The 9,370-nt window shown below is 45.4% G+C and overlaps 1 protein-coding gene across 1 annotated transcript in view; it reads left to right on the plus strand.

Moving 5' to 3' along the window:
- LOC116947046 (EF-hand domain-containing protein D1-like) overlaps positions 1–8,455 on the plus strand; it is a 47,979-nt gene extending 39,524 nt beyond the window's left edge. The window contains exon 4 of the mRNA XM_032962421.2: positions 3,003–8,455. Within this exon, the coding sequence (XP_032818312.2) occupies positions 3,003–3,137 (135 nt within the window). The 3' untranslated portion in view covers positions 3,138–8,455. The remainder of the gene's footprint in view (positions 1–3,002) is intronic.
- The last annotated feature ends 915 nt before the right edge of the window (positions 8,456–9,370 follow it).

Here is a 9,370-nt window from a genome sequence, read left to right on the forward strand (position 1 = left end):
CTGCTGGCCTGCCCACAGTTCAGTGGTGGCATGCCTGGATTTACCAGCATCGTGAATTGACCAATGTATGCAAAGTATGTATTTCATTTCTTATCCGATCATTGTCATGAGAAAGAGGAGTGCTCTCTCTCTCCTTTGTGAAGTATTGGGAGACTTTGCCAGTTTAATTTGACCCCGACAGGCCTGTCATCAAATCCATCCTCCTTTTTTGGAGAGACGGGGGTCGTAGTTTATGAGCATGTGGCATCGTGTTCCACGCCTGGTGCTGCGCAGCCAATCACTACAACGGGCACCCGGAATAGTAGGGTATCACTCCGGCACATTATGAGCCAACCTCAAGGCCTTCCTACAGGGTTCTCAGTGTTACATAGCTCTCAAGTCAAGTTAGACTCCTGTCTGTGGTGCCAAGTTCCTTTCAATTATAACACTTAGAGAAAAAAAACAAAACGTTATGCAAGCACAGGAACTAATGCGTTATTATCCTCAACATTTTTTAAAATGGTATACGTTTTACAACAGATATCACAGAACCATTTCTTAGATCCATTCGGATGAACTCTCATCCACATCAGGGAGCGGCACCTTCTTACCCACCCTGTGACAGAGTAATTTTCTGTGCGAAAGACGGCCAATCTGATATTTCAAATTCTTGGATTTGGCATTTAGTAAAGTCAAGTGCAAATACAAGGTTAAAGTTCATGGGGGTTTTCGTGTGGCCAATGCTCAGTCAGCTGGATATGCGCGTGCTGTAGACGTGATGTGGCGCTTCACGTGGTCATGGAGGTGATGGTTGACGACGCCACCTCCAGCAGGCTCACCGAGTATCCATAATAAAGGGATTTTTTGGGGGGTTAGAGCGCGTAAATATAAACCTGCCTCCACCCGACACAGCCAATTACAGTCGTAAGGTTTGTCACGTACACAAAACGTGCCAATTCGTTATTACTTCTGCACACCGGTGCTGGAGTGTAAACCCACACCATTTACAATTCGAGTACGTTTCGCTGGTGATTACAACAACCAGCTTCATCTGGCGATAGCCAGAATTCACTGAACGTGATGGAGGAGGAGCGTAGTATCAGTTTACTCGATGAACATATAGCGTAATTTCAGCCATGGCCCCAACTGCTCCAAACTTATCCGTGGAGTTTCAAATATTAATATTCTCACATTTAAATGTTGTATGTGAGCAGTGTTCAGGTAGCTCAAAGGCTATCGTGCTGAGCAGGAACCTCTAACAATCCTGGGTTTTAATCCAGGCAACTGCCTGTGATTAAACAGTCCTCAGATGTAAAAAGTCAGGTGGTGTCAGCCAGATCACAAATGATTACAAAAATATTGGTAATATTTTTTTGTGACTGTGGTGCGACATCTCAGACTGTGCAACATCTCGTGAAGGACTGCCGAATCAGATAATTCAACGGTGATTTGAAACAAATCCACGCGGCTACTCCTGAAGCAGTGGAATGGATATCAAATCTCGACATAAATTTGTAATCTGTTGCAATTCCCAAAAATGCCATACGAAAGAAGAAGATTACAAAAAATCAATCTCACTTAATTATTTTTTTAACATTAATTAGGTTAAATTCCAGCTCTGGAAATGAAAAATATTGGCTTTACTGCCACGCGACGAAAAATTCGCTCAGTGCAGAGCGGCTAGGAAGGTGCTGCCCTCTACTGCGTGGCCCGGAGGTTATTTGAAACGGGCATCTCTGTATAGGTCGTCCCGTGGCGTGACCCTGACAGCACAATCGAGATAAAGTTGGGGGAGAAATGTGTACCTTTTTTAAAACGGTTTTACTTAACTTGATTCCTCTGTTTGTCGTGGTCAAATCTTGTCATCAAAATTTCGTCCACTTCCCGTTGTCCAATTCCACATTTTGCACACGTACTCAGATCCGGTGACAATGCATGCCTGTATGAAAATCGGCACCAATTAATCAATCAATTCGCTACTTTAAAGCAATTAACATTTTGTATTCACGCCTTATCTCCACATATATATAAAAGGCAAAGTTGTGAATGTGTCTGTTCAAAATGTTTAGCGTACTTCCCGACATGCAACAAACTTGAAATTTGCCATGTGGGTACTTTCCAGACTGTACACTATGCAACAATTTTTAAAAAAACACTTTTTGAGGGGGGGAGTTCAATAATGCACATTTTTTTTTCACGGCAAGTGAGCTGTGACGTCAAATCTGTCATGTGACCCGCGAATGTGGAAGCGTAACGCTTGTAGTGTCGTGCTTAGCGCGCCGTGCTACGAACCCGGCAAACCGAGTTCGATTCCCGCTCACAGCCACCACAGGTGACCTTTATTTTTACCGGTCCTGGGCATCCCCTAGGTCGATTCAGCATCAAACGAGTAACTGCTCTGTTGTGTGAACATCGCCACTCGGGGGACAAAGGCGGCGGGCGTGGTGAATCCAAGTCCCGGGCGAAGCCGGGTAGTACAGCTAGTTATATATAATTGTGTTGGTCAAAAACGCCGCGGTCCCTAAACTGTGAAATCGGCTCGCACAAAAAGCAGGCGCCGCGTGTCTCAGGCGCCGTTGATGTACTTCTCGACTGTGAGTTAAACGAAGTTGTTAATAAAACCCTTATTCTTGGTTCTTTCGGTAAAGTCACGTAGAAAAGAAACAATAAAATAATAAAAATATAAAACAATTAAATTCTCACGACGTTTCGACTGCAACACAAGCAATCATCATCAGGTGTGAAAACCACCGTAAATGGTGTTGCAGTCGAAACGTCGTTAGAATTTTATTGTTTTATATTTTTATTATTTTATTGTTTCCCTTCTACGTGACTTTACCGGAAGAACCAAGAATATGAATCCCTGCAGTCACGAAAACTTTAAATCAAAATACAACCCTTGTTTAAAAAAAAACTTTTTTAAAGGAGTTTATTAACAACAATATTGGAATGCGTGTCATTGTCGAGGAGAACATTGGATGTGGACGCCGACCGTGCATGCGTGCGTGCGTGCATGCCGACAGGTGCAGGCCATGGCGGAGACGAGTCGCTTTGAGGCGGAGATCCGCGCAGAGCAGGAGGACAAGCGGCGCCAGGCGGAGGAGCAGAAGCAGCGCCGCGCCGCCTTCCGCCAGCTCCAGTCGGCCTTTGCAAACTGAAGCCCCGGGGGCTCGATGCATCACTGCCACCGGCATTTGTCTCTCAGATGTCGGCTTTCCAATGCACTGCTTATTTGAATGGCCAACACGTTTGGGTGATGGTACGGTGGATACTAATGTATAGTCCCTTCCAAAAAAACACATTTTCCTGGGGAGCAGCATAACCTGTATACTTGCATTTTAATGTATATCTTATATAAAAGTCTCCGCGCCCGCGCGCGCGCTTACGAGGGATTTGGCTCTCGGACGGTGGACTTGACGTCCAAAAAAATTTGCCAGGCAGCACGCCCCAAGTCCCGGGATGGGAATAGGCTATTCCGTTTTCACATCCCTCAACTTTAAAGTAGTTTAATTAACAAATTTGTGACATTTTTATTTTAATTATTTACTCATTGCGTCACATCGACCGCACCAACTGACGACAATTGCGTGGGGGGGGGGCCGGACCCTGCCAAGTGATGCGCGTTCGGTCGACCTCACGGGGGACATAGAGCCATTCCCTCTACACCTTGGGGTGCGACAGGGATGTCCTCTGGCTCCCACATTATTTAACATATTTTGACCACGTAGTTCGTGAAGACTTCTATGGCTGTACCGGAGGAATTACCATATGGTACATATACAATGGGAGGCTGATCGATGCCCGGGTACGGTCAAGGGATGGCTCCCTATTGATCAACCATGTAACGTATGCCGATGCTCTGGTGAATCTTGCTCACTCAGAGGAGGACTTGGAGGCACTGCTGCTGAACCTAGAGCTTGGCACTAAGAGGTGGGGCCTTACCATCAGCCCCATCAAATCTAAGCACCTGGCTGGGTATTTTTTTACCATCGGACCATCCACCCCCACAACTCACAATTTCTGATGCGCCAGTTGTGGAGAGATTGGAGAGATTCCCATACCTGGCCAGTGTGCTCATGACCAGCTCCGGTTTAATACCAGAGGTCTCACTCCAATCAGTTGAGCGCCATTATCTTTTCATCAGCTGCGTTACGCTGTGTGGAAGCTACCTGGTCTCTCGCTCCACATGAAGCTCCAGGTCTTCTCGGCCATGGTAATCCCCTACCTTCTGTACGCTTGCGAAACGTGCACCCACCTAATGGAACATCTTCGCCGGTTGGAAACATTTAGGCTGGCCTGCTAACGATCCACCCTGGGTTTAACCATATGTGTGTGTGTACGTCTAAGCCGATGTGTTTCTACGTGTGTGGGTCCATGTCTGTGTGTAAGTCCATGTATGTGTCTGCCTATTTCGCCCGGGCAACGCCGGGTACTTCCTGCTAGTGTTAAATAAATGCGTTTAGGGTGGCAGTGAAAGGGACTGTTACTCAGCTCGCTACAGCTGTTGCACTTGATACGAATGCTCACTCTATTTCAGACGCATCAGCGGTCAGTTCATGCGTCGCACCACACAAAGCTGCCGAGAAATCCTCTGAGTGCCACCACCGTGGAGCGAGTTGGCCCTGCCGACGTGAGCGGTGCTCATTATTGTGGGGAACTCTGACGATGTGCGGTGGTGGTGGCTGCATGATGATAGATTGGGCTACTATTACTACTACTTACTAATCGTTATCCGTGCTGCCGATGGAGTTGAGCAGTGACATCGTTTGAACCGAGTCCCCATGACGGTTGACCTTTTTTTAAACAACGCACTGCCCTCGTGTCCATTGCACGATGAGGGCCTCCCCACACCGTGCGGTTCGCGGGTGTTGTTTGACCATACTTCACGACGCCGGTCAGTGCGAGTTGATGAAGGTGCGGGGGGCAGAAGTAGTTGGGGGTACTGTATAGCAAAGTGTAGCAATGGAGTTTGGTGATAAGTGCTGCACTGCCATCTGCTGGCACCGTGGTCATGAACAACAGAAATGGGAGATTAACCGCCGCCGTGGGCAGGACCCATCTGGCATGCTCCACCACCCACGCTGATGCTGGGCTCAGGTGAGCCTGAATCAGTGGTTCCAGTCGTGGACGCGTTTCATCCTCACGCACGGGTCACTTCTGATGCACGCGTCCCGTCTCAGTGTTGACAGCCCCACATATGCTCTGTGCTGCACATTTTATATGTATGTGATCATATTCTTAACTCTTTCGGTAAAGTCACGTTGAAGGGAAACAATAAAATAATAAAATATATAAAACAATAAAAATTCTCACGACGTTTCGACCATAACACAAACGGTCGTCATCAGGTGTGCCGGTTTCGCATTAATTTATTTATTTTTAAACGTTTTATTTATTTATTTAAAAAACGTCAGCGCCACGCGCAGCGATTTGGCAGTTTATTTAGGACTAGTCCATCTATGTTCTGAAAAGAGGAGGGGGGAGACGAAAAATTAATATATGCTGTATGAAAGCCACTGTAAGCATGAACAATCAAATCTTTCCAATGATTGCTAAGACAGAATTCATCTTCTCGGTTGAAATTGTCTCTATGCTTGTATATGTGGATAGCCTCATGAACGAATCTCTCATGGTAGCCAGATGGCTTACAAATAACCTCTGTCTTGGAAAAGTCAATGTCATGTGAGCCTACTGAATTATAACAATGATCTGCCACGGCCGAGGTGTTGGTCCTACCGTGTTTAAGGTCTGCTTTGTGTTCACGAATGCGGTCCGAGATATGGCGTTTGGTTTCTCCAATGTAACTACTACCACAGAGGCAACTTAGTTTGTAGACACCAGGATACTGTATGTCCGGAATCACATCTTTTACAGACGGAACCAGATCACGGATTTTATGTAATGTGTTGAAACGGACCTGGATCTTGTGTTTATTCAAGATTTTGGAAATATTTTTTGTGATCCCCGCAATGTAGGGTAAAGTGATGGTTTTGAAAGGCTCCTCAAGAGGGTCCTTCATGGTTTGAGTGATAGCTTTGCGGATTGTATAGTCGGAGTAACCATTAGCCTTAAGAGCTTGGTGTACGTGCTTGAGTTCACTGCCTATGTGTTCCTGGTCGGATATGCATTGGGCTCTATGATACAGAGTCTTGATGAGAGAATTCTTCTGTGATGGATGGTGGTGGGAATCCGGTTTCAGATAAGCATCCATATGGGTAGCTTTCCTGTAGACAGAGTGGCTCATTGAACCATCAGGTCTCTTTTTAATTAGGACATCCAAAAAAGGTAGCTTGCCATCTTTTTCGACTTCCATGGTAAATCTGATGGCTGGGTGTATGGAATTGATGTGGTCGAAGAATTGGTCAAGAGCAGGCTGGCCATGTGGCCAGATGACAAAAGTGTCATCCACGTACCTCTTCCATAAGGTTGGGCACAGAGTGGCAGTCTGGATGGCGTCAGTCTCAAATTTCTCCATGAAAATGTTAGCTATAATCGGAGATATGGGTGAGCCCATTGGGGTGCCCTCAGTTTCTTTGTAGAAAGTTCCATTCCAAGTGAAGTATGTATTGGTTAAACAGTGTCTCACCAGGGGAGGTACCTCGGTGTTTAGTCCTTGATGAACCAAGTCTTCAATGATTGCGATGGTGTCAGGTACAGGAACCTTGGTGAATAAGGAAACTACATCAAAACTGACAAGCAGGTCGTCTGGGGACAGGGAAATACCCTTGATTGTCGATACCAGGTGAGTAGAATTTTGTACCGCAGAGGTGGTTTTTCCAGTGAAAGGACGCAGGATTTCAGACAAAAAACGAGCCAGTTTGTAGGTGGGGGAGTTGATAGTAGAGACGATTGGACGAAGGGGTGTATCTACTTTATGTATTTTTGGTAAGCCGTATAATCTTGGTGGCCTAGCAGCAGAAGGTTTCAACGAAAACTGTTTAGAACTCAAGCACGTACACCAAGCTCTTAAGGCTAATGGTTACTCCGACTATACAATCCGCAAAGCTATCACTCAAACCATGAAGAAGGACCCTCTTGAGGAGCCTTTCAAAACCATCACTTTACCCTACATTGCAGGGATCACAAAAAAGATTTCCAAAATCTTGAATAAACACAAGATCCAGGTCTGTTTCAACACATTACATAAAATCCGTGATCTGGTTCCGTCTGTAAAAGATGTGATTCCGGACATACAGTACCCTGGTGTCTACAAACTAAGTTGCCTCTGTGGTAGTAGTTACATTGGAGAAACCAAACGCCATATCTCGGACCGCATTCGTGAACACAAAGCAGACCTTAAACACGGTAGGACCAACACCTCGGTCGTGGCAGATCATTGTTATAATTCAGTAGGCTCACATGACATTGACTTTTCCAAGACAGAGGTTCTTTGTAAGCCATCTGGCTACCATGAGAGATTCGTTCATGAGGCTATCCACATATACAAGCATAGAGACAATTTCAACCGAGAAGCTGAAATCTGGCTTAGCAATCATTGGAAAGATTTAATTAACCATTTCAGGTCTTAATTGATTGTTCATGCTTACAGTGGCTTTCATACAGCATACATTAATTTTTCATCTCCCCCCTCCTCTTTTCAGAACATATATGGACTAGTCCTAAATAAACTGCCAAATCGCTGCGCGTGGCGCTGACGTTTTTTTTTATAAATAAATACACCGTTTAAAAATAAATAAATTAATGCGAAACCGACACACCTGATGACGACCGTTTGTGTTATGGTCGAAACGTCGTGAGAATTTTTATTATTTTATTATTTTATTGTTTCCCTTCAACGTGACTTTACCGAAAAGAGTTAAGAATATGAATTACTGCAGTCACGAAAGCTTTAAATCAAAATTAATGTGATCATAATCGTAATCTTTATTTAGACTGGAGGAATCCGATTAGCCATGAAGCTCTTTGACACAGATGACACGCAACCCCTGCACCTCCGATGAGCACGGTTGTCTACTTACGGTGTGAAAGAAGTTCAACATCCACAATCGTTTTTCATTTGTGTTCCGTGTATTAAATACAGTTTTGTGTCAAAACTAGGACCCATATCGAACATCTGGCAGTTCACCAGCATGACTGCTGATGAGTCCACTGAATATCGAAGCCGGTCCAGTTTTTCTTGTGTTGAACCAATGCTGCTGAAGTGATGCACTTCCATAAGGCCGTGCGGCTGATGGGAAGTGTAAAACAACTACATTTGCTATATTATTTGCAGGGACATTTGTGCTTATTGGTTCACGCTTTTGTCCTTGACCGGTAGTCATATCCGGGGGGTTAGTTAGGGTCGTGATAGCCAGGATGATGTGCAGCACGCGTAGTCCCACGTGGATGGGCGATCACCAACACAGGTTGATTTGCTCGTTCAAATCCGAATACTGTATTCCCAACACCGTGGCATCTGCACTGTTGTAACATGTTCAAAGTTTTTACATTTTAAATAAATGTTAAACGAAAATCAGGGCCTCTCCATGTTGTTGCCTGTCAATCATGGGGGCTGTTCGACCATACTTCCCCACGATGGTAAGTGCGGATTGCTCAATTTCCGGGTGAGCGCCAATAGGTCCGGTAGTTTCAGATACAATTCGCCAATGACAGCCGTGGTCGGGTATTGAACTCAAGTAACCGAGTGTAAGGCGCTGTGGCAATGCTCCACGGCGGGCTTACTCCAGCGTCTGATGCTGCTGCTGCGTTTGCAGTGGTGCACAAGCACAACCAACAATTCACCCTTTTTATGTTTCAAATAATTACAAAGTGCAACAGATCACAAAGAGATTCCAGAGCGCTGTACAGTACAACGCAAGTTTTAATAAAAGTCACATCACGTAACAGCGTAATATATCAGCGGCAATGCATATTAATGATATCAATAGCGGTGCGCAGCCTTAAATTTAATAAAACAGGTGAATCGGGCAATCGCGTTTCAGGATTGTGCTCAGGGCTATTGCCCAAAAACGTCGCCTTTTATGGTTTTCCCCCCTCTTTACGTCCGCACACAGTGCTACTGAAGAGTATGTTGGGTTCACAGTGGTGCTCGCTAAGAGATACCGTACTGTGCAGGGTTGTACAGCACGCAGTGAGTCCACGCACACTTAATCCACGATTCATCAGTAGTGTCACCACGAACCGCCAGCATTCGTCGTCACATCATTTTCTCGTCATAAACCATCACACAAACTCCGCTCATCCTCACCGCAGTGGATTTTGGCTCGCCATCAAACAAAAATTGTCACCGCGCGTTTTCAGATGCGCTTCTGCAGCCGTCTGGAACGCTCTTCCTCCCGATATGAGGAAGCCACTGGGTGCTGTGCACTCTTAAATATACATTGAAAACTAATTTCTCTAGAACTGCCTTGTGTTTAGCATGTTACCCTTC

Source organism: Petromyzon marinus, chromosome 28, assembly GCF_048934315.1.
Source record: "Petromyzon marinus isolate PM22_M1 ecotype Great Lakes invasive population chromosome 28, UKy_Petmar_22M1.pri1.0, whole genome shotgun sequence".
Taxonomy (NCBI): domain Eukaryota; kingdom Metazoa; phylum Chordata; class Hyperoartia; order Petromyzontiformes; family Petromyzontidae; genus Petromyzon; species Petromyzon marinus.